The 25,742-nt window shown below is 33.4% G+C and overlaps 1 protein-coding gene across 1 annotated transcript; it reads left to right on the top strand.

Annotated features, from left to right (window-relative positions):
• Positions 1-10,471: 10,471 nt before the first annotated feature.
• On the top strand, positions 10,472-11,543 carry LOC124888917. Its single transcript, XM_047400202.1, has 2 exons — positions 10,472-10,724; positions 10,924-11,543. Exons 1-2 carry the CDS (start codon positions 10,472-10,474, stop codon positions 11,541-11,543), a joined length of 873 nt encoding a protein of 290 aa, XP_047256158.1.
• Positions 11,544-25,742: the final 14,199 nt, after the last annotated feature.

Below are 25,742 nucleotides of genomic sequence, written 5' to 3'. Positions count from 1 at the left end.
ATAGATAATTAATAAAAAGGATAGGAATTTTATGTATTTAATAAAAATAAGTTGTGCTGTCATATAACTTTTTTCTTCTTATATTTTATAAAAATAAATAAATTACATTATCATATATGATATGCAAAAGTATAATATGCAAAGACCATTTTCACACATTTATGATTCAATCAAATTAAAATATATCAAATGAGACACATAAAACTAGTTTAGTGAAAGTGTATCCAACTAAATTGGGTAGTAGTTTGTTAATCCTTCCAAACAAATAGTGTATCTGTTATAATGTGACTGTCCTAAAATTACTGTATTTAGCAAAATTAAGAAAGTGTTGATATAGCTTAGATTGAGCGACTAAATAGAGAAAATTGAAGAAAAGGTGTCTTTTAAGTCTTGAATGAAGGATTGGTGACATTAACCAACTTAAAGGGTCAAACATAATTAGAAAACTTAATTAAGTTAATTGTGGACTTGATTAATATTTTCAAAACTTTCTAATCTTTTTAAAAATACAAACCAACCCAACCTACACCCCTCTTCAATCCAAATCATCGACCGTCTCTCTCCTCTCTCTCGGCAGCTTCTCTCAACCAACAGTTCTGTAAAATTTCTCTTTTCAATCCCTGGAAACTTCAACCTCCGATGAAAAATAATTGGGCTTCGAGTTCCTTTTTGACTTCAACCGTCAATTGATATAATAGCCTTGCTCGCTGGCCACAACAACTTTGAATTCTTCATCGTTCCTTTTCTTTTTTCACAGGTAAAAAATTATGGCCTTTTTAGTTTTGAAGAAAACGAGGAACTTGAGCCAACTTCTCTTATAGTATTCATTAACAATTTCAATATTTGTTACTTTAATTTGAAATGCGGTCTGAATAAAACTCTAATTTCTGATATTTCTTCTTTTCTCTTTGGGGAGAAAAAGGAAGAGGGAGTTGCTCTGTTGGATTTTGTGAGGTCCTTTGGGTTGGTAGTGGTGAATTTAAGCTTCCCAAAGAAGGACGATTACCTGATCACCTTTCTAAGTGCGATAGCCAAGATACAAATTGACATTTTGCTGCTTAGAAAAGGGGATAAGGTATTGTGTAAGGACTGTAAAGTCATCCTTAGTGAGAATATTTTGACTCAACATAGGCTCTTGGTGATGGACTTAGGTATTAAGAAAGATAAGAAGAGAAGGGGTGAGCAGGGTAAACCTAGAATTAAGTAGGGATGGCCTTACGCCAACGAATGCGGGGGAGATAGGAGAGAAGGTGACGGGAATGAGGATGTGGGAGTGCAGGAGGGACGTGGATGGTATGTGGAATAGGGCGGCTAGGTGCATTAAGGAAACTTCTAGTGAAATATTGGGTATTTCCAGGGGCTATGCCGGCCATCGTCGGGGGAATTGGTGGTGGAATGAAGAAGTTAAGAAGAAAGTAGAGACTAAGATGTGGGCGTATGCTAAGTTGGGTGAGAGTAAAGATGAAGATGATAAGTGGGCTAATAGGTAGGAGCACAAGATATCTAGGAAGGAGGATAAGTTAGCAGTCATGGCGACTAAGACGACAACGTTCGAGAGCTTGTATGTGGGGTTAGAGAAGAAAGGAATGGAAAAAAGGTTGTTTAGGATTGCTAAGGCTAGGGAGAGAAAAGGTCATGACCTCGACCAGGTGAAGTGCATTAAGGTGGAGAATGGTAGAGTATTGGTGGAGGATGGTCACATTAAGAAGAGATGGAAGTCATACTTTGATAGGTTATTGAAAGAAGAAGGGGATAGAGTTATTGTAATAGGAGAGCTGAAGCGAACAGAGGAGTGTCGTGACTTTAGTTATTATAGACATTTTAAGAAAGAAGAGGTCAGAGAGGCTGTTCGCAGGATGCGTAGGGGTAGGACGATGGGACCTGATGAGATCCCTGTGGAATTTTGGAAGTTGTCTGGCGAGGCTGGCTTAAGGTGGTTGACTGAATTATTTAACGGTATTTTCAAGTCGACAAAAACGCCTGAGGCGTGGAAATAGAGTACTATGATCCCTCTTTATAAGAACAAGGGTGATATTCAGAGTTGCAATAACTATAGAGGTATTAAGTTATTGAGCCACACTATACAGATTTAGGAGAGAGTAGTCGATTTGAGGTTGAGGAGGATAGTGTCTATCTCGAAGAATCAGTTTGGATTTATGCCTGAGCACTCATGAAGGAGGCAATTCACCTGGTGCGGAGACTAGTGGAACAATATAGGGAGAGGAAGAGGGATCTGTATATGGTGTTTATCGACTTAGAGAAGGCGTACGACAAAGTCTCTAGGGAGGTGCTTTGGAGATGCTTGGAGGTGAGTGGGGTACCAATGACGTATATTAGAGCAATCAAGGATATGTATAATGGAGCTAAGACTCAGGTGAGGACGGCGAGAAGAGACTCAGAGCATTTTCCTGTCTTGACGGGGTTGCACCAGGGTTCCACTCTTAGCCCATTTTTGTTTTCTTTGGTGATAGATGTGTTGACGCGGCGTATTCAAGGAAAGGTGCCTTGGTGTATGCTTTTTATAGATGATGTAGTTTTGATTGATGAGACACGGGGGGTATGAATGATAAATTAGAGGTGTGGAGACAGACCCTTGAGTCTAAAGGGTTCAGATTGAGCAGAAGTAAGACAGAATATTTAGAATACAAGTTTAATGATGTGGGGTAGAAAGACAAGGTGGTAGTAAGGTTGGATTCCCAGACGGTGTGTAAGAGGGATATTTTTAAGTATTTGGGATCCATGATCCAGGGGAATGGTGAGATTGATGAGGATATCTTTCACCGTATTGGGGCGGGATGGATGAAGTGGAAGCTTGCCTCGAATATGTTGTGTGATAGAAAAGTGTTGCCCAAGCTTAAAGGCAAATTCTATAGGGTGGCAGTCCATTCGACCATGTTGTATGGAGCGAAATATTGGCCAGTCAAGAAATCTCATATTCAAAAATTGAAGGTGGCAGAAATACGAATGTTGCGTTGGATGTGTGGGCTTAATAGGGGTGATAAAGTTCAAAATGAGACTATTCGAGAAAAGGTTGGAGTGGCTTTGGTGGAGGACAAGATGCGGGAAGTTCGATTGAGATGGTTCGGGCATATGATGAGGAAGGGCACGGATGCCCCAGTTCATAGGTGTGAGAAACTTGCTTTGGATAGTTTCAGGTAGGGTAGGGGTAGGCCGAAGAAATATTGGAGAGAGGTGATCAGGCAGAACATGGAGCAGTTACAGCTCACTGATGACATGACCCTAGATAGGAAGATCTAGAGGACGTGGATTAGGGTAGAATGTTAGAGCCAGTTTGAGTCGTTGGGGTAGGGCATTACTTGGTAGATGTATTACTCTTGCTAGGAAGCTTTGTTGCATGCTTTATTACGAATGTGTTTACTATTCTTTGTTTGTTATTTATTGTGGGTGGCGTATTTATGTCTTGACATCTTGTTCCATGCTTTATTAAGTATTTGTTTATTACTCCTTGTCTTGAGTCGGGGGTCTATCGAAAATAACCTTTCTACTTCTCCTGAAGTAGTGGTATGGACTGCGTACATCTTACGCCCCCAAACCGCACTATGTGGGAATATACTGGGTTTTTTGTTGTTGTTGCTTCTTTTCTCTTTTCGAAATAAATTATAATTTTTTGTTGTTTGTTGCATTTTTTTGAAGTTTGATTTTTGTTGTTTGTGTTTATACAAACAAAATAACAATTTTGGTGTTTTTTGTGTTGCACCCATTACTGGGTTGATTTGTTCTTGTTCTTGGTATAAATGGTGATATTGCTGTTGTTCTGTTGAACAAAATCGTTCTACTATTTTTCTTGCTCCAACAGATTATCCATTTGGTGCAACATATTAACCATCTGATGCAATAGATTTAATATATAATGCAACAAATCAACCATCTGATGTAACAGAGGAACCATCAGATTAAATTTTTAATGCAACAGATTAACTATTTGATGCAACAAAGGAACCATCGAATAAAAAATTTGATGCAACAGTTTAACCATCTGATGCAATAGTTTAACCATCTAATGCAATAGATTAGCCATCTGATGCAACAAATTTGCTATCGGATGCAACAGAGGAGCCATTGGACTAAAAATCTGACGTAACAGATTAACCTTCTGATGAAATGGAGGAACCATCAAATTAAAGATCTGATGCAACAAATGAACCTTCTGTTGGATAAAATCCTATCAACTCTTTTAACAGAACATGTCTAAGACTTAATTTTTCCAACTGATCATTCATCTGTCACGATAGATAACCCTTCTGTTGGAATAAATCTAACTAATATTGATCGTTGATAATTGTTCCAACAGATAACTCATATGTTGCAATATATGTGTGACCATTCATCTTTCTCATTAGATGAGAGATATATTTTATATTGTGGCAACAGATTACTCAACCGTTGCTATAGGGTAGTTAACTGTTCCAATAAATCACTCATATGTTGCAACAGATGTGTGATTTATTGCACAGAACATTCATCTTTCTCAACAGATAAGTGATATATTTTGTATTATGGCAATAGATTACTCAGCCATTACTACAGGTTAGTTAACTGTTCTAATAGATCACTCATATGTTGCAACAGATGTATGATCTATTGCACAGACCAGTTATCTTTCTCAACATATGAGTGATATGTTTTGTATTATCGTAATAAATTACTTATCTGATGTAATAGGCTACTTAACTGTTCCAATAGATCACTCATATGTTGCAACAGTTATTTGATCTGTTGTACAGACCATTCATCTATCTTAAATGATGAGTGATATGTTTTGTATAGTTGCAACAGATTACTTATCCGTTGCAAAAGGTTAGTTATTTAGTGCAACAGTTAACCTACCCGGTGCAACAGATGTGTGATTTATTGCAACTGTTATTTTACTATTTTGCATGTTAGATTTAGTGTTATCCTTTTTTAATGATGCATTAATCAACTATAATATATTTTTTATGTTTCTATTAATTTTAGATAATATGGCTCCCAAAAGAATAGAAATAGAATCAAGTCCAAGTAAAGGAACAGATGAAGCAGCTAGGCTACAACCACCACTCTATTAGCTTGCTTTAAAAGCGTTATCTCAATCGGGAGCAGAATATGATGAACACGGGAAGGAGAAATATTTCAAAAGAGATGATCCAAATGCTAATAACCCTTCTACTGAGGAGTTGGTCAAAATCTTCAGCATTGATCGTTATCCTATGAGAATGCAGTGCGATGGTCTCACAGATTTAACAGGTGATTTCATGGTTAAGTCAGCCATGGGAAAATATTTTGACGCCTTTAGAAAAATACTTTGAGAATAAAAATTGGATGCTTATTTCAGGGACAGCTACTTTGGGAAATATCTTGATTTGCCAGAGGACAACAATGCTTGTTTACAAATGAAAATGCTATATGAACTTCTCAAGTGTAGGTTTATGTATGAAAACAAAGATAAGATGGATGAGGAGTGGATAAATTACTATGGCATGCCTGTTTGTTTTGGTTGGAAGGAGTTTGCCATAGTTACAGGACTAAAATGTTACTCTCTTTTTCCTTCTTATGTTATACCTATTCTAACCCAAAAAAAAGCACCCCACACACCCAAAAAAGGTAAAGGCAAGTCGTGTAATCGTGATGACTTGGTGTCCATTGTTGGTCCAAGCTTCAAAAATAAAAATTTGATAGAAGCATTAAAAGGTAAAAGAATTTTAAAGAAGCACAAGCAATCATTGTGCTAGGTTTGGTTTGTACATAATATTCTTTGGTGAGAGACGTTAACAACAACATAAGCATTGGTTTAATAAAGCTCTTCAAGGATCTTGAGGCATTTAACAGGTATCCTTGGGGTTATGAAAGTTTCAAAATGACTTTCAAATATTTGTTGACTCCGTTAGCGCCAAAGACAGTCAACTTATATGGCTTTCCATAGGCTTTCATGGTAAATGTTTCTATCTTTTATTATGATATCATTCATTTTCTTACTCAATAGTGATTTTAATTTATTGGCGTTATTTTATAGGCTTGGGCGTTTGAAGCCATTCAAGTGAACTACCAGGAAGAAGTTTCATGTCCAAGAATCTTGAGATGGCTGTCGGCCAAAACAAATAAAAATGAAAAATTTCTTGATCTCTTCACCCCTCCTGAAGGATGCAGTAAGTATAATTATAATCAAGTTTTTGTTTTAATTAATACTTTTTTTGAATGGTCTAATCATCATTCTAATATATGTAATGATTTATGTTAGATTGTGCATCCATCGCTAGTTTCGATCAATTAAGAGTTAAAGATGCCATTTTTTCTTACTTTACGGTCTGTGCGAACTTTATCGAACCCTAAGGTTATTAACAGAATAAAAATAGAATTGTTTGGAGCAACAACCATTACAAGAAAAATAATTTTGGAGGGTGAGATTGTTGTTGTTGATGGTTTTAGTGGTGATGGAGCAGTTGGTGGTGGTAGTGGTGCTGCTATTGGTGCTAATGATGCTCCTCTTATAGTATTTAAAACAAACCATTATGAGTATGATCATACTGGTTATACAGATTTTGCCTCTCCCAGCAAATATTTTGGATGGAAATATCAAGATTGCAAGGCAAAACATGATGTAGTGATTAATGTTATTAATGCATTAACTGCTTCTGTAAAGGAATTAACATCTAAGAGGGGTGGCATTCTATCAAAGAGGATTTTATATCCATCCACTCCATTAGAGATTAAGGCTAAGAGGAGAAGGAAAACAATTTCCGAGGCATTATCAAGCATCCAAAAAAAGCAAAATTGCAACTGTTTTATCCGTGTTTTGCATTGAGCAATGTATAATGGCCAAAGGAGAGCAGCACGAGCTGAAGAAGGTGAATATATATATCTGTTCCAACAAAAAAATAGATACATATCTGTTTCAATAGATGACACATCTGTTGAAAATTATCAAATAGATATATACATCTATTGCAACAGTTGACTAACTTATTGCATCAGATAAAGTATCTATTGTAACATATGTCTCATCTGTTTTAGAAAATCAAACAGCTCTTCATACCACTTTTATTTGTACCAGCAGAGGACCTATCTGCTGTAACAGATAAGCCATATGTTGCAATAGATGGTTCATCCATTGAAAATTACCATACAGGTCTTCCTCATGTAGAAATTTATTCCAACAGTTGATTCATCTATTGCTACAGAAATATAATCTGTTTGGAATAATTTAAAATAGGAGGAAGACCTGTTTGATTTGCTAGAACAGATGAGATATCCTTTTCCATTTTGTTGTATCCCCATGATTAGCATTGACCAATTCTGGCTTTTCAAGTGGATCTAGAAGTTACTACTGAACAACATTAACAATATGCTACTCTTTTTATGCAAAATACGGATAACAGAAAGTGCAGAAATTATACGTAAGCACCAATAAAGATCCACGACGACCAAAGCCGAATTCCATAGCACCGAATGAAGAACAACTTGTCCATATTGAGTAGATCTTTATAGCTTGAGTCTGTCAAAGTAATAACCTCATCCCTCCTTAGGAATTCTTGGTATCAATACTTAAATTATTGATGTATTTGTTTAGATTTGTACCCATAATAATTTTTTTACATTTCATTTATTCATTGATTTATTTCAGTTAATTTCTGAAGGCTTCGATTTATTTTATTTTGTCTATAAATTTTATTTTTTCCTTAGATTTGAACCTATTAATTGAAATGGAATACTCGATTCAAATATTGCAACAAATAATGTATCTATTGCTACGGACGACTAATAAGTATAAATTATTCATATATTTTCATATTTAAATAAATAAAGATTTAAATAAACCCATGAATAATATATATCTATTATCCATATTTATTAACAATCTTGCAGGAAAGGAATATTGAAAGAATAAGTGAACAAAAAGAAAGTCATATTGTGGAAACATGAAGTCATTTTGTGGAATCATGAAAATACAATGAAATGAAGCATCAACAACAATGATGATCTCTAAAGTGGCAACAACATTTGATGTCTCCACAAAGCCATGAAACCTACATTATATTTCCTATAAATAGGAATTCAACAAGGAAGGAAAGTATCAAAAGAAAAGAGAAGAGTTGAATCAACTACTTAATAATTTTCTTTAAGTTTTCTTTTACTACATGTTAGTTATTCAATGTTGAAAATTATTCTAGATCCTGCATTTAACTAAATAGCGGAATTCTTCTTCTTGAATATTTCTTCTATTTTTTATTTAATGGAGAAGAATATTTTCGTTAGTAGTACTTATTATAGTATGGTGTAATTTTCTTTTGTGTTGGGAAAATGATGAATCTTGATATTTTTATATAATATTAAGTATTATTCCTAAACTTCACATACTTGAGTTGAAGCTTTCTATCTAATTTTATCAGCTTTACAGCTAGATGTTGCTTTATTTATTAAATCTATCTAATTTGTACTTCAAATTAACATGTTATTAATTCTATCGAGAGAGGTGGAAGAAATAATACCGTTAATTGAAGTATTGATAGATTGTTAATATCTATTTAGTGACATCTATCTAATTTATGTTATAATTAGTTTCACTTATTTGTAATAGAAAGAGGCAAATAGTGTATTAATTAGTTACACAAGTAAGGTAACCGAAAGGGACTTACTACAAAAAGAGCATGTTTTAGTTCAAATATATTTTTCTGGGTCTTTAATATTACTATTTTGATGATTAAATTGTACAACTGAGAGGAGTGCATTTAATTGTTCAAGTTTAGTAATAAAACATAAATATAATCTTGAGAGGTATTTATACATTTTTGAGAAAAAGAAATTAAGGAATAAAGAGTTTACTTTATATAGAAATATTGAGTGAAGTCAAAATCCCAACACCTTTAACATATTTGAAAAAAAATTATAAATATATTTGTTTTGTACCATCTGTTTATGTACTAACAATTAGTTAATTCATCATTCAACTATTTCTGATTTTCTCAAATAGTAATTGAAACAAGAAACATCCGTAGAATAGATAAAACCAATCTCTATGGGTTCGACATCTTTCTATACTATTATTTGACAGAGTGTGAGTAAAAAATATATATATGCCATTAACTCGTCAAATTTTTGGCGCCGTTGCCGGGGATTGGTAAAGTCTACTACAGATTAATTGTTTTACTACTAATTTGAGTTTTTTTTATTATTTTAATTTTAAGTTGCAATTTCAAAAAGTGTATGACCCGTTCTTCTTCAAGAGAATTAGTATCATACAATCCTGAAATTGAAAAATTCTTACGTTTGTTATGAAAAGAACAGGCTGCATAATCTCAAGTGTCTTTACAACAAGAAATGGAGGGCGACGAGCTTAACAATAACAACAATCCACCTCCAGCACATCAAGTGGAAGAACAGTTTGATGAGGTGGCACCACGACGTGATAGGATACTTAGAGATTATGCAAGACCAGATCACTTTGAAGAAGAATCAAGTGTAAGGGACCACCAGTAGCAGCAAATAACTTTGAAATTCGCACAAGATTGATTCAGACAATCCAAAATTCATGTCAATTCACAGGTGATATAAGTAAAGACCCTCACACCCACCTAATTGATTTTCTTGAGTTAGTTGAAACATGTAAGTACAATGAGGTCACAACAGATGCTATCAGATTACGACTTTTTTCTTTTTCATTAAAAGGAGAATCCAAGACATGGTTGCGAAGTTTACCAAGAGGTTCCATCACTACATGGGACCAGATGACCTAAAAATTTCTTAACAAATACTTTTCTCTTGCAAAAACAATTAAAATGAAGCAAGAAATTAATAATTTTTTACAAACGGATACTGAATCTGTTTATCAGGCATGGGAAAAACTAAGAGCAATGTTAAGAAAATATCCACACCATGGAATTTTAGATCCTGACATTTTATATATTTTTTATCATGGTCTTAAACCCTCTGCTAGAAACGTAATTGATGCAGCTTCAGGTGGATCCATAATGAGCAAAACCACTGTAGAAGCCATACAACTACTTAATGAAATTTCAGAAAATACAGTGCAATGGCCATCTGATAGAATAATAATCAAGAAAGCAGCAGGATTCAATCAGGTTGAAGCTTTAAATTCATTGACACAACAGATCACAGCTCTCACACAAAAATTTGAGACTTTTCAGGTAAGCACTCAATTATCTCCCCAACTTGAAAACTATGATGTTTGTGAAGGTAATCACCCTAATCATGAATGTCAAGCTTCAATACAAAATGAAGAACATGTAAATGTAATTGGTTACAAGAATAATTATCCATTTGGTAGCTCCATGGCACATAAATATCCTGGATTTCAATGGAGTAATCCTAATGGTGCTGAAAATCCTCAAAAATATTTTAATCAAAAACAGCAAGTGCAGGGACCATATCTGACTTTCAAAATCAGATGAAAGGGCAACACAATTATCTGTAATACCAACAACAACCTCAAAGAGCCCACCAACAGAGCCTTGAAGAAATGATGAACAAATTCATTAACACAACTGATGAAAAAATTAAAAGTCATCATTCAGCCATCAAGAATTTGGAAATTCAGGTAAGTCAATTAGCAACACTCATATCAAGACAAATTCAAGGTGCTCTACCAAGTAACACTGAGAAAAATCCAAAGAAACATCTTAAAGCCATCTCTTTGCACTCGGGTAAAAATCTTAATGATTCATATGCAAGCCGACAAGAAAGTACGCGAGAAGTGGAACAGGTAAATGAAGGTGAAAAAAATGAGAAATCTGAATATTCAAAAAAACAAAGAATTAAAGAAAAAAAAGTGCAGGAAAATGAATTAATCATAAATCCTCACTCTGTACCTCTTTCTTTTCCCCAAAAAGATGAAAAGAGAAAAACTTGACAAACAATTTTTAAAGTTTCTGGAAATCTTAAAACAACTTTACATTAACATACCTTACACAGATGCTTTGTCACAAATGCCTTCATATGCTAAATTTCTTAAAGAGATTTTGTCGAGTAAAAGAAAATTGGAAGAAGTTTCAGTGGTTAAGCTTACAAAGAAATATAGTGTTATACTTCAAAATAAGCTTCCACAAAAACTTGGTGACCCAGGAAGTTTTACAATTCCTTGTACCTTAGGAGGCGCTCATTTTGAAAAAGCATTATGCGATTCAGGTGCTTCAATAAATCTAATGCCATTTTCAATTTTCAAAAAGCTAGAACTTGGTAAGATAAATGATACTGGAGTATCTCTTCAATTGGCCGACCAAAGTACTAAAAAGCCAAAAGGAATAATTGAAGATGTTCTCGTAAGAGTCGATAAATTTGCATTTCCTGTAGATTTTATAGTACTTGAAATGGAAGAGAACACTGAGGTACCATTGATTCTAGGTAGACCATTTCTTGCAACAGGAAGAGCAATTATTGATGTCCATCAAGGACAATTAATACTGCGAGTTGATGAAGAACGAGTAATTTTTGACATGCAAAAAATAATAAAATTTCCTGAGGATGGTCCATCATCTTCTTGTTTTCATATTGACTTGGTAGATGACCTTACAGATGAATACAAAGATGATTAATTGATTACTGATTCATTGAAAAGATGTTTGGCCAAGTCAGGTACGACAAATGATGATGATCCCATAATAAAAAAGAAGAGAAAATGCTAGAAGAAAATATAGTAAATGTGGAAAACTAACCAGAAGAAGTTCAACCAAAAATTGAACTCAAAACACTTCCATCTCATCTGAAATATATATTTCTTGAATCTAAATTATACCAATAATTATATCCTCTTCTTTGACTACAGAACAAGAAAATAAACTAATTAGAGTATTGAAAAAACATAAAAGAGCAATCGGGTGGACTATAGCTGATATCAAAGGAATAAGTCCATCTATTTGCACACATAGGATCCTCATGGAAGATAATTACAAACCAATAGTCCAACCTCAACGAAGACTAAACCCAAAAATGTAAGAAGTTGTCAAGAATAAAGTGATAAAACTTCTAGCAGCAGGTATTATTTATCCAATATCTGGCAGTCCTTGAGTGAGTCCTGTGCAGGTGGTACCAAAAAAGGGAGGTATAACAATGATTAAAAATGACAATAATGAACTCATACCTACCATAACTGTCACAGGATGGAGAGTCTGTATTTATTATAGACAACTTAATAAGGTTACAAGAAAAGATCATTTTCCTCTACCTTTTATTGATCAAATACTTGAGAGAATAGCAGGACATAGATTTTACTGTTTACTTAATGGGTATTCTGAATACAATCAAATATCAATTGCTCCAGAAGATTAGGATAAAACCATATTTACATGCCCCCAAGGTACGTATGCTTATTGAAAAATGCCATTTGAACTATGCAATGCTCTTGCTACATTTCAGTGTTGCATGTCAGCAATTTTCTCATGCATGAATGAAAAGTTTCTTGAAATATTCATGGATTGATTTCACACTTTTTGGTAAGACATTTAAAGATTGTCTTTATCATTTAACATTGGTGCTTAGAAGATGTGAAGAGACAAAACTGGTTCTTAATTGGGAAAAATATCATTTTATGGTAACAGAGGGAATTGTTTTAGGTCATAAAATTACTGCTAAAGGAATAGAAGTTGATAAAGTGAAAATTGATCTTATAGCAGGATTACCCCCTCCCATTACTGTTAAAGGCATTAGAAGTTTCTTAGGACATGCAGGTTTTTACAGAAGGTTTATAAAAGATTTTTCAAAAGTTTCAAAACCTCTGACTAACCTATTAATGAAAGTGTGAAGTTTGAATTTTCAGATGATTATAGGAAAGAATTTGAGATTCTTAATGTACAGTTGTCTAATGCTCCAATAGTTGTGTCCCCTGATTAGAGCAAACCCTTTGAGATAATGTGTGATGCAAGTGATACAGCATTTGGAGCTGTATTAGGACATAGGAAAGACAAGATTTTTAGGCCTATCTACTATGCTAGTAGAATTCTCAATGAAGCCCAAAGAAATTATGCCACAACTGAAAAAGAACTGCTAGCAGTAGTATTTGTATTTAACAAATTTCATTCCTATCTAATAGGAGCAAAAGTCACAGTATTCACTGATCATGTATCTTTAAAGTATCTCTTAACAAAATAGGATGCCAGACCTAGATTTCTAAGATGGATACTTCTTTTACAAGAATTTGATCTCGAAATAAAAGATAGAAAAGGAACTGAAAATCAGGTAGCTGATCATTTGTCACATTTGGAAAATCCTCCTATCGAGTCATATGAAATTTAGGAAAAATTTCCTGATGAACATATTTATGCGATCACATCAGCTATAAATCAACCACCTTGGTTTGCTAACATTGCTAATTATTTAGCTGGAGGATGGATCCCAAAAAAATTTTTGTATGAACAAAGAAAAAGCTTAAAAAAGATGCACAACATTATTATTGGGAAGATCCTTACTTGTTTAAATTTTGTGCAGATGAAATAATCAGAAGATGTGTACCAGAGATAGAACTGAATAACATCTTAACGCACAGTCATGATAGGGCAGTAGGAGGTCATTATGGAGGAAGAAAGACGGTAACAAAAGTACTTGAACTAGGTTTATTATGGCCTACTCTTTTCAAAGATGCAAGAAATTATATCGCCACGTGCGATAAATGTCAAAGAAGCGGTAACATTTCAAAAAGGGATGAAATGCCTCTTAACTCTATTCTTGTTTGTGAAATATTTGATATTTGGGGTATTGATTTTATGGGTCCATTTCCTCCGTTAAATGGTTTTGAATATATTTTAATAGCTGTTGACTATGTTTCAAGATAGGTAGAAGCAGTAGCTACTAAGAAAAATGATGCTCGTGTTGTTTGTAATTTTCTTAAAAAAAATATTTTCTCTTGGTTTGGGACCCCACGAGTTATCATAAGTGATCAGGGAACCATTTTATAAACAAGCAATTCGCTAATTTGTTGTCAAGGTATGGAGTAACTCATAAAATAGGAACTCCATATCACGCTCAAACAAGCGGGCAAGTAGAGGTATCCAACAGAGAATTAAAAAGAATTTTAGAAAAGACTGTTGGGTCATCCCGAAAAGATTGGTCTTTAAAATTAGATGATGTTTTATGGGCTTACAGAACTGCTTTCAAAACACCCATAGGCACATCTCTTTACAGATTAGTTTTCGGAAAAGCTTATCATTTACCTGTGGAATTGGAACATAAAGCATATTGGGCGATAAAATTATTAAATCTAAATTTATTAGATGAAGGTAAAAATCTTTTGTTGCTGCTTGATGAATTGGATGAATTCAGGCTTGAAGCTTATGAAAATGCAAAGTTGTACAAAGAAAAAACAAAAAAATGGCATGATAACCATATTCGCCATAAGGATTATAAACTTGGAGATCAAGTTCTATTGTACAATAGCCAATTGAGATTATTTCTTGAAAAATTCAAGTCACTTTGGACATGACCATACATCATAAAAAAAGTAACCCCATATGGTGCTTTTGAAATACAATGCATAGATGAAGGAGAAAAATTTAAAGTAAACGGGCATCGATTGAAATCTTATATCACCAGAATCTTTGACAAACAGGCTTCAACGGTTCTTTTTACTTAATAGATATATACACATAATAATAAGTCGAGCTGACGACGTTAAATTCAGAACTACCTCTTGTTTTATTTCAAGCAAGTAATTATATATATTTTAAAATAAAATAAAAAATTAAATTTTTTTCAAGCAAGAAAATATATTATATACACATAAATATATTAGGCTTTTAAATAATGTGTAAATAAAGAAATATATATTTATATATATATATATATATATATATATATATATATATGCTAACGCCTTTCAAAAATAATGCTATATAAATAAATATATTAAGTTCTACTTTTACTTATTTATATACATTAATTATGATAATAGTAGCTTATGTAGTTAATTTTATTGCTTTGAATTTCAAAAAAAAAAATTATATAGATATAGAAAGTAAATAAAAATTAGTGATTCTATATATATATATATATAGTTATACACATATTGTGATAAAATTATGATAAATAATTTTACTTTGTAGTAGAATAATTTATGTAATTAAATTAATTTTCATTCTTCTTCTTTTGGAAAGAAATGATGTGAAGACCCCAAATCAAGGAGGACCAAGAATCATGTTGGTGAGGTGGATTTGTCAGCCAATAAGAAAAAACCAAGTGGGGCCTTTGAAATGGAAATAACTTTGGATGTTAAGAAGGGATATGATCAGATGGATGATTTACTAAATGTGGATAGTGTTATGTTCAAATCTCAAATATAGAAGATATCCTGCAATAACAAACCAGCTAGAGTTGTTCACTGGCTTAAATACAATGAAGAGGCTGATAATGTTGATTGGGTTGTCATATTGGATGTGGACATGATCATTCGAGGTCCAATTATACCATAGGAGATTGGGGCAGAGAAAGGGAAGCCTATTTCTGCGTATTACGGGTAAAACCAAATTACCATTTTACAATATTTTTAGTTTCACTATTTTAACAAGATCTTGATGTGGAAACAAAAGAATTTCTTGACAGAAGCAAAGATAATTTGCAGTCATGTCTTATCGATCTATATAACTTGATGATAACTTGAACGTATATGTCCAGAAAACATCTTAGAATTTTGGGCATTGACCATAAAGATCTACATAATCAGAGTGAACTAGAAAAGTAATAATCCTTTGCACTTTCTCTATAGACTAGTATCAGCTCATTAACTTTTATTGCGCTTAGCACGTGAAAGCAAATTCCTGATTCAAGGAAAGCCGTTAACATCGAAGAATTAATGATATATATATGGTGTTGGTGAGAGTCAAGAAATGACAGGTATCTCGTGAAATGTATATGCTGCTGGTGCTTTAGTTCTCTTGCTTTGTAAAATTTAGAACTGTATCAGACAGTATCACTCACAGAGATATAGTCCAAAGGTTGCATTTGGCTTTTTACATTAATTCTTTTTTAAATACAACGTTGTAGTTTAATATGGCATAGGTCAGTTAATGTCCAACTATAATGAAGTTATGGCTCCATGTACATTCAAACACTTGAGTGTTTGGTCTGCAACACTTTTTTTTATGTTTCTTGTTATTTTTCTTCTATATCAAAGTCAAGGTAGTCTTTTAGGACTTATTTTTGTGAATAGATATATACTTTTTCTATGTTGCTCAAAGTTGTTTACTGCTATGTGAAGGAAGTTAATAGTTGATTTTCATACTCATCCTCAAAAGTTACCAGGATAAATATTTCATTTTTGGATTGCTATACCTACTTGTATTGTCATAGGTGGCTGAAGTCAATTATTATTGTTTGTTCATGTAGAATATTAATGGATTATGCATGCTATTTTTCTTATGGTTCACTTTTGTATTTGAATAAATTGTGTTTCACTTCAAAAGTAAAGTCTTGCATTAGTATTGCCAGGATTCTTCCTCCCGATGCACCTATAATTCTATGTTTTATATGTTGTACTTACATTAGCTTGGTCTATGCAAATATCTATCTATGTCCAGTTTATATTTATTTTATTATTATTATTATTTATTTATTTATTTATTTGTTTTCTTTCTTCGTGTTGGCTTCAATCATTGAAGGTGTTTAGACTTTGGTCAGTTTTATTAGGAACACTTAAATTTCTATTCCTTACGGCTATATCGATGTCTTTTGCTAGTTTAATTTCCTGCTATTATTCTCAGCACCAGATCGTTACTTTGTGATGATGGATCACTTACGCCCATGGACTTTCAGACGTCCTGAACATTATCACCATCTGTCTTGCTAGATGAGTCATTTGTTTTAAGTCTTGTGCTAGTAAATTATTATTATTTTTATTTCTCTACTATCCTACCTCCTGAGCCTCCCAATATTCAAGCAAAGAGTGACTCCTTAGAAATTAGGGTTGGATATTCATCAGGAATGGACCATGGAAGATCGAAAGATCCTTGGGATTAATGTGAATTTCTATACTACATCATGGCCAGGGGTCAATGTTGCGCAGACACCATATCCAACTTTATGATATACAACTAGCTAGAATCTTGTTCTTTCCATCTGCCATTATGGTTCCTTCCTTTCCAACAAACTTTCTCAATGGAATTCTAAATCTCTTTCGGGATATCATATCTTTTCCTCTCAAGAATGGCAGCTTCGTTCATAAGGTTTGTGAAATCTGCACCACAGGTATTTTTTGTTGTAACAACACTTAGAGACATATCTTTGTAAAGTTCCTTATTATTATTAACCTTTAGTATTTCTTCTCTTCCTCTTATATCAGGTAAGCCCAACAATAAGTTGTCAATCAAATCTTCTCTGTCGTGATTGTAATATTTTGAATCAAATATTTTTTAAGACTTTTAGTTATTTTTACTAAATAAGTTGGCTAAACCTGATTTGATTTAAAAATCATGAGACTTAAGGAAGATCGATTTAATTGAGCATGATTCATGAGTTGTATGAACGTCTTTCCAAACTCATACTTACTTATTGATGGTCGAAATTAATATATTCACTAGTTCCAAGTGTATTGTGTGATTATTACCTAGTTCTCATGTTTATTTGAAAATCTAGAACTTGCCTTGAATGTGAGTCGAGGCAAAATTTTAGGTAGATTTTGAATTGAGAAATGAAAGTTGGCCATCTTTGTTAAATAAATAGCCTAAATAAACCTACCTTGATGATCTTATCCCTAGCTAGCCTCTTTGAGCCTAAAATAAAACATTCTTATTTTATTATTCACCGAGCTTTAATCCTTAGCCAACTATTTTGCAACCTAATTCCTTTTGGGAATTTCAAAAGTTAAGCTAAATGCATAAAATTAAGTTCTACAAAAGAAAAAAAAAAAGAGAAAAACATGTGAAAGAAAATTGATGAATACTATTGAATCTTTTTTAGAAGCCTTTGTTGAAAAAAAAAAAGAGATAGGTTGATGGGTTATAAGGGAGTAGAAGTCAACTATGTCCAAGCAGTAAAATAAATGAAGTGCCTAAAAGGAATTTGAGTCATTACTATCCATATGTATCACACCTGCCCCTAAGCCTATATTACAACTTTGAAAAAAGTCCTACATGATCTCAACTCAAATAACTCTTATATTAGTGGAGAACCACATGATAGGCAAGCTTATGGTATTTTCGGTGACATGACATACTTCTTTGCTGAGAGTGAGTGTAAAACTTTCTCTGAATAAGCCCTTCTTGTACTATCGATATATTGTGTGATATATGGGCATTCTCTTTGGTGAGACACACTTGGAATTAGGAAATGTTGTTATTTCAATTCTCAATAAGTGAATATGAGTACGGTTAAAAGTCATTTGAACTCATGGTTGATCTTAATTGATTTTTTTTCTCCAAGATTTCTCATGAATTTATTTAAAAAAAAAAAAAAATAGGCACTATAACTATTAATTATTTTTGCTTGAGGACAAACAAATATTTAAGTATGGGGGAATTTGATAAGTATAAATTATTCATATATTTTCATATGTAAATAAACAAAGATTTTAAATAAACCCATGAATAATATATATCTATTATCCATATTTACTAACAAACTTGCAGGAAAGGAATATTGAAAGAATAAGTGAACAAAAAGAAAGTCATATTGTGGAAACATGAAGTCATATTGTAGAATCATGAAAATACAATGAAATGGAGCATCAACAAAAATTAGTGTCGCAACATTGATGATCTCTAAAGTGGAAAGAACATTTGATATCTCCACAAAGCCATGAAACCTACATTATATTTCCTATAAATAGGAATTCAACAAGGAAGGAAAGTATCAAAGAAAAGAGAAGAGTTGAATCAACTACTTAATAATTTTCTTTAAGTTTTCTTTTACTACATGTTAGTTATTTAATGTTGGAAATTATTCTAGATCCTGCTTTTAACTAAATATCGGAATTCTTCTTCTTGAATATTTCTTCTATTTTCTTATTTAATGGAAAAGAATATTTTCGTTAGTAGTACTTATTCTAGGATGGAGTAATTTTCTTTTGTGTTGGGAAAATGATGAATCTTGACATTTCTATATAATATTAAGTATTATTCCTAAACTTCACATACTTGAGCTAAAGCTTTCTATTTAATTTTATCAGCTTTACAGCTAGATGTTGCTTTATTTATTAAATCTATCTATTTTGTACTTCAAATTAACATATTATTAATTCTGTAATTGAGAGAGGTGGAAGAAATAATACCGTTAATTGAAGTATTAATAGATCGTTAATATCTATTTAGTGATATCTATCTAATTTATGTTATAATTAGTTTCACTTATTTGTAATCGAAAGAGGCAAATAGTGTATTAATTAGTTATAACAAGAAAGGTAAACCAAAAGGGACTTACTACAAAAAGAGCATGTTTTAGTTCAAATATATTTTTCTGGGTCTTTAATATTACTATTTTGATGATTAAATTGTATAACCGAGAGGAGTGCATTTAATTGTTCAAGTTTATTAATAAAGCATAAATATAATCATAAGAGGTATTTATACATTTTTGAGAAAAAGAAATTAAGGAATAAAGAGTTTACTTTTTATAGAAATATTGAGTGAAGTCAAAATCCCAACACCTTTAACATATTTGAAAAAAAATATATAAATATATTTTCTTTGTACAATCTGTTTATGTACTAACAATTAGTTAATTCACCATTCAACTATTTCTGATTTTCTCAAATAGTAATTGAAACAAGAAACATCCGTAGAATAGATAAAACCAATCTATGTGGGTTCGACATCTTTCTATACTATTATTTGATAGAGTGTGAGTAAAAAATATATATATGCCTTTGACTCGTCAACGACACATCTGTTGAAAAATATCAAACAGATTTAGACATATGTTGTAACAGGTAGGTAATCTGTTGAAAATTATCAAACAGGTTTTTCCACTGTTGCAACAGATAGACTTTGATAGAAACATCGATATAATGCAATAGATGACCAACATATTGCAATAGATAAACTATATGTCAGAACAGGTAGAATATTTGTTACAACAGATGGACAATCTGTTGCATTATAATAAATCAACTTTCATTAGACATAAAAAATTTCCACTACATGTAAAAAATTTAAAATGACTTGAAATAAAAAAGATGGAACCCATCACAGTGTTCAATTTAAACACCTAAAATAAAATAGGCATCAAGTAGACAATGTTCATTTTAAACATGTAAAATAAAATAGCACCAAATGTGTCAGTTTGTCACTTTTTGCCCTGTTGGTTGCTCGTGTGTAATTCACGTAGCCAAGGCTCATTGAACTCTATTTTTGCTGATTTGGCCCCCAACGGTTATTTTTCTCCCATTGTCTTAGATATTCATCTTCTTGCTAAAATTTAACCCTAAATTCCCAAATCTTTTTTTCTTCTTCATCTTTTTTTCTCTATCCAAATTTATTTTGATTATTTATATTTTTTTTGCATATTTTTTTTATTTTTTCCAACTGAGCTTGACAATGTCGAGCTCATCTTCCACTATTTTTTGTGACAAAGATTTTTGATATTGTAAGTATGGTCATGAAGCTTTATTGAAGACTTCTTGGACTCAATAAAATTCAGGGCGTAGGTTTTTTACTTGTAAGATTTCAAAAGTAATATTTTTTTATTTAATTAGTTGATTACTTATTGACTTGTATTTGTTTAGTAATTGTTGTCTTATTTTTGTAGAAGTTGGATGGATGTGATTACTTTGATTGGTATGAAGAACGACACCCTTCATAAGAAAATCGTGTAATCTGGGGTTTGTTAAAAAAAGTCAAGGCTTTTGGAGAGAAACAAAATCGAGCAAGAAGATACTACATTGTTGGCGTTATTGCTACTGGTTTGGTGGTATTGGGCACATGGATATTCAAGCCTAATTGCAAAAATTTTCATGGTGGTGTATTTGTATTTGCTACTGGTTTGATGTTGTTGAGCACATGGATATTCAAGCGTAATTGTTGGAAAATATCAAACAGATTTAGACATATGTTGCAACATATAGGTCATCTGTTGGAAATTATCAAATAGGTCTTTCCACTATTGCAACAGATAAGACTATATTAACATAATGCAATAGAGGACCAACCTATTGCAACAGATAAACTATCTTTCAGAACAGATAGAATATATTTTACAATAGATGAACAATCGATTGCATTGTGAAAAAATCAACTATCATCAGACAAAAAAAATTACCCCTACATGTATGTATTTATGTAATGTAATGTAAAGTATGTAAAGTGAAGTAACTTGAAATTAAAAAAAATTGCTATTTCACAGGCTCTTCTTTATACACAGGATCCAAGCGTCCAATTAGTACCCCATAATCCCATATTTCTTGCATATTTACCACATGTTGTCGCACAGAAAGGTCATCGGCTCGGCCATTTCTATGCCGGTTAGCAAACATTCAATGTGTACAAGAGCATGCGACCCATACGCAGTAGCAGTTTTATTTTTTTGGAAGGTCCATGTCCTTATTTCAACCTTTAAAATCCCATGGCTGCTTCATCAACACTTTCGTTAGCAAACGATCCATCAGTTTACTCTACCTCAACAAGATGGGGAACAACTCCAACAGTGGTTACATGTAGATAAACAAATTGACCTCGTCCAAGGCAGGTAAGTTGCAGTCATAAACTTTGATCTCTCCCTCCTCGAAAAGTGTCTCAACTGCCCGATAATGTATATCATCCATGTTTATGACTCCAAGAATCCTCTTTGCCTCGGTCCAGCTCTTGTCATGTGGATTTGGCCTCTCCCCTCTAACATATTTTATCATTTTTTCATCCCATTGGAACCCAGAAAGTAATGAATGAAATCCCCCATCACCGGGAGTTGATGCTAGGTTATTTAAATAATTGTACCTATCCTTGAGATTCTTGTAGAAGTCGAGGTCCATTATCCTATCAGCAGCATCATAACCTTCCAGGTAGTCTAATTGCCTGTCCCTCATGAGGCAGATAATTTCTTCAACATACTGTGATATAAAAAGTCAATTTTTAAATAGGTTAGTAATTATAAAGAAGGAAAACATAGTGAAAGATACAGTGAATGGTACATCTATTGCAGAGGGTTCTTTGAATTTATTCACGGATTACCTATCTAACACAACTTATGCAAGAGATGGGTAATATGTTGAACAGAACCACCACAAGTTGCACCAGAAAACACATATGTTGTAATGAATGACAAGTAGATTAGAAGGCTAGGTTAGAAAAATTAAACTTAACCTATCCACGTACTGCGTACGCATATCTGTCATACTTCTGAAGTCTTCGATGGAAAAGGTATGGATGGGGCAATCTTTTGCGCCTTGCTTGGCCCGTCGCAGCTCTCTCTTTTCTTTGGCGCCAAGTTCCACGTATATGTTCACCTTCTTAAATAGACCCTAAACTTCAACAACTTTTAGAAAGGGAGGAGTTGTAATTTTTTTTGGATTTTCGATTGGAGAGTACTTGGCTAATTACTCTTTTCTTTCTCCTAACCGCCGTTGTAGGAGTGTATGGCTCCCTCGCCTCCTTGGATGGTACGACACCCCTCTTGGATTTTAATTCCTCAACAGATTTAGCGATAGCCTCTACTTTTTCAAAGAGTTTATCCTGGTTGTCCTTGCACTCTTCACATTTGCAATGAGAATATGAGAGTAAAGAAGGGTGAGAGGGACCAGTGTAAGGGTGAGAGGGATTTGTGTAATGGGGAGAGGGACCTGTGAGAAGTGTGTTTTCAAATATATTTATTTTTTCTCAAGCATCAACATGCTCAACATCACGACTGGGAGTAGCATCAGCATGCCTGCCACCAACATCAACTCAACCAGCAACACCCCCAGAAGAAGCACCCAGATCAGTTGCAGTAATTTGGTCATAAAGAGCCTTAACACTAGGCTGACCTTGGCTAACTGCTCTTCTTATGGCTGTTGCTCCAGCCAATTCCTTCTTTATTAACTCCACCATTGGGCCTGCTATAGTATCAACATGACCTAGAGTAATAAAAGAAGTCATCCCCAACTCCTGCTCAGTAGGCACAATCCATGGATACACAACCTATAAAAAAGACAGATACATTTAAATCATATAATATAATAATTTTTACAGTTGGGTTACATGTTAACACAGACAACTTATGCAATAGATGATCTGTATGTCGCAACAGATTAACAATATGTTACATCAAATTACCTATTTGTTACATAATTTGTAGTAGATGGTTAATCTGTTAAGAGTCGGGTTCATAGACCCAAAGCAATAGATGGATAATCAGATGCAAGATACCAATCGTTTGTCACAACAGATTGGTAATCTGTTGCACCAGTTGGTACAAGACGGGTAATCAGTCGCAATAGATATCCTATCTAGTGTATAAGATATAACATATGTTACATCAGATATAACATCTGTTCAATATCTTTCATTGAGTTAAATTATTTTACTTGAAGAAGACGTACCGCATCATTCAGAGGGTTAAAGAGATCAGCCTCCTTAATTCTTATGTTGTTCTTTGCAGCCAACCACATAAACATCCTTGGATGAGAAACCATATCCGGGTAATCCATTACCTGCTTTCGGAGGGGAAGAATGACTTTAAATGCCCAAGCCTAAAAAATATAAACAGGAAGCAAGCAAAAAAAGTCATAATAACTATATTCAATATAAATTAGTGGATGAGTAAAAATAGTGATTAATTTTACCATGAAAGCCCAAAGAAAGCAGTATAATGTGGTCGTTCTTGTGGATAGCTTTGTCAGTAAATATTGGGCAGTCAAGTAGAAGCTATCATATCCCTAGGGATGATTATTGAATTTATCAAAATCCTCAGCATGTACCAACAAATCATCTTCTATGACCTTGTTGATGCCTCTTGCCAATATAATCGAATGGACAAACTAAACTAAGCACAATTGCTCCCTGGACTGCTTTGGTATGGTTTTATCCTTGAGATCTGTCATCAAATCTGATGCTTTGTAGCCACGCCCAGCAATGTCCACCAACCTATATATTTTTTCCTTGCAGTTATTAGTTTTGCTGGGTCGTTTGGCTGTCTTGCTTGCCTTGGTGATAGGTTCTTCTAGATGATCGCATCTCAAGCCCATCATATGGCAAACTCTCGCAAGTCAAAACAAACCAGCATGCCACCGTAGTTGATCAAGATTTCATCCTTCTTTTTTTGTCTCCCTCCTCTGAATCTTTATCATCCCCCACGTACTTGATCCTGCGCTTGAGAAGACCATATACCATCCTCATTTGGAAATAAACAGGGGGTCCTCAGGTAGCTCAAGAAAGCGTCCAAAGAAGCTCCTCTTAAAAAGTCCGTCTATGTTTTCCTGCTTCATAATATTCCTAAAATAATTAAAAAATTTCCCCAACTGACATTTAAGTACAAGTTCACTAGTTAGTTATTTTGGGTTATCTATCAGCATCGCAACTTGAAACTTGTCAATACTAATAATTTTGACAGGATCATGTTGGAATGTCGATATTGATTCATGCCCCATTGGTGATCCATTATCATCATGTTGATGATCATTCTCTTTCTCACTCTCTAATTCATTCTCTTTCTCACTTTCATTTTGTTCATCACCATCTATAGACCCTTGTCCACCTCCTTCAACGTTGTTTTCATATCTCTTCTTAGCTTTACTTTTTCCTGATTGAGATTGTTCAAAAAGCTCCTTCGAATCCCTCTGTACTGTAGTCTTTGTTGTTAGGTAGTCAGAAGTTGATCCACTTTCACTTTCTTTTCTTTTTGGAGACATGTTTTACCTACAAACAACAAAAAAAAATTACATTACGATTGATGTATGCATAAATTTTAAAAAATACATTACAAACACCACCAATACAGATACACCAACAGCCATCACCATAAACACAACCAATCAATGAAAACAAACACCACGAATACCGACACCACCGATAGCCACCACAAACACCACCAACCAATGCTACCAACAACCACCACAAACACCACCAGTGTCACCACCACGACCACTACCACCACCACCACAAACACCATCCAATAATACCATGATGGTCAACAGAACACTGTGATAACAATTAGGATTTTCTCAAGTTCTTCCTATGATTTTACCATCAAAGCTCAAAATTGTAAACCCATTCTCAAAGATAATACAACTAAAAGTCTTCTTTTTTATCATTAACTTAAAAGCCCTTATTTTTTAAAAAAAAATAACAAATATAGAACTCTTCTCGAGCTTAGTTTCCTATAATGACAGAGAAAACGACTGATACAAGCAAGAATGAAGTCAAAAATAACACCTATGTGGTCGAAAATGAGAAGAAAATTGATCTGTTTTAAAGGGTTGAGCAATTTTTTTAGTATTTGTTGTATTGTTGAGAGAGAGAAAAGAGCGAGAACTCGAGATTTGAAATGATGAAATATTTTTTCCACAAATGAATGATTTGTATGGGTTGATTTGTATTTTGAAAAAGAATGACAAGTTTTGAAAATGTTAATTTGGTCCAAATTAATCTTAATTATTTTTTAAAATTATAAAAGATATGCATAATTTTTAACCCTCTCATCATGCGATTGCCAAAAGACTCAATTAAAGTGGTAGTTGATCCTATGAGAACTCGCCCCTAGTCCTAGACTAATTAATTAAGGCATTAGTGGAATATTTGAACTCAATTGAAATTATATAAAAATAAATGTTCAACCTTTTGCAACAGATTACCCATCTGTTGGAATTAATCAAATAGATTAAGTCATCTGTTGCAACATATTACCTATCT

Source organism: Capsicum annuum, chromosome 11, assembly GCF_002878395.1.
Source record: "Capsicum annuum cultivar UCD-10X-F1 chromosome 11, UCD10Xv1.1, whole genome shotgun sequence".
Lineage (NCBI taxonomy): Eukaryota > Viridiplantae > Streptophyta > Magnoliopsida > Solanales > Solanaceae > Capsicum > Capsicum annuum.
Note: the sequence above shows the minus strand (reverse complement) of the source record. Positions and strands in the feature narration are given on the sequence as shown.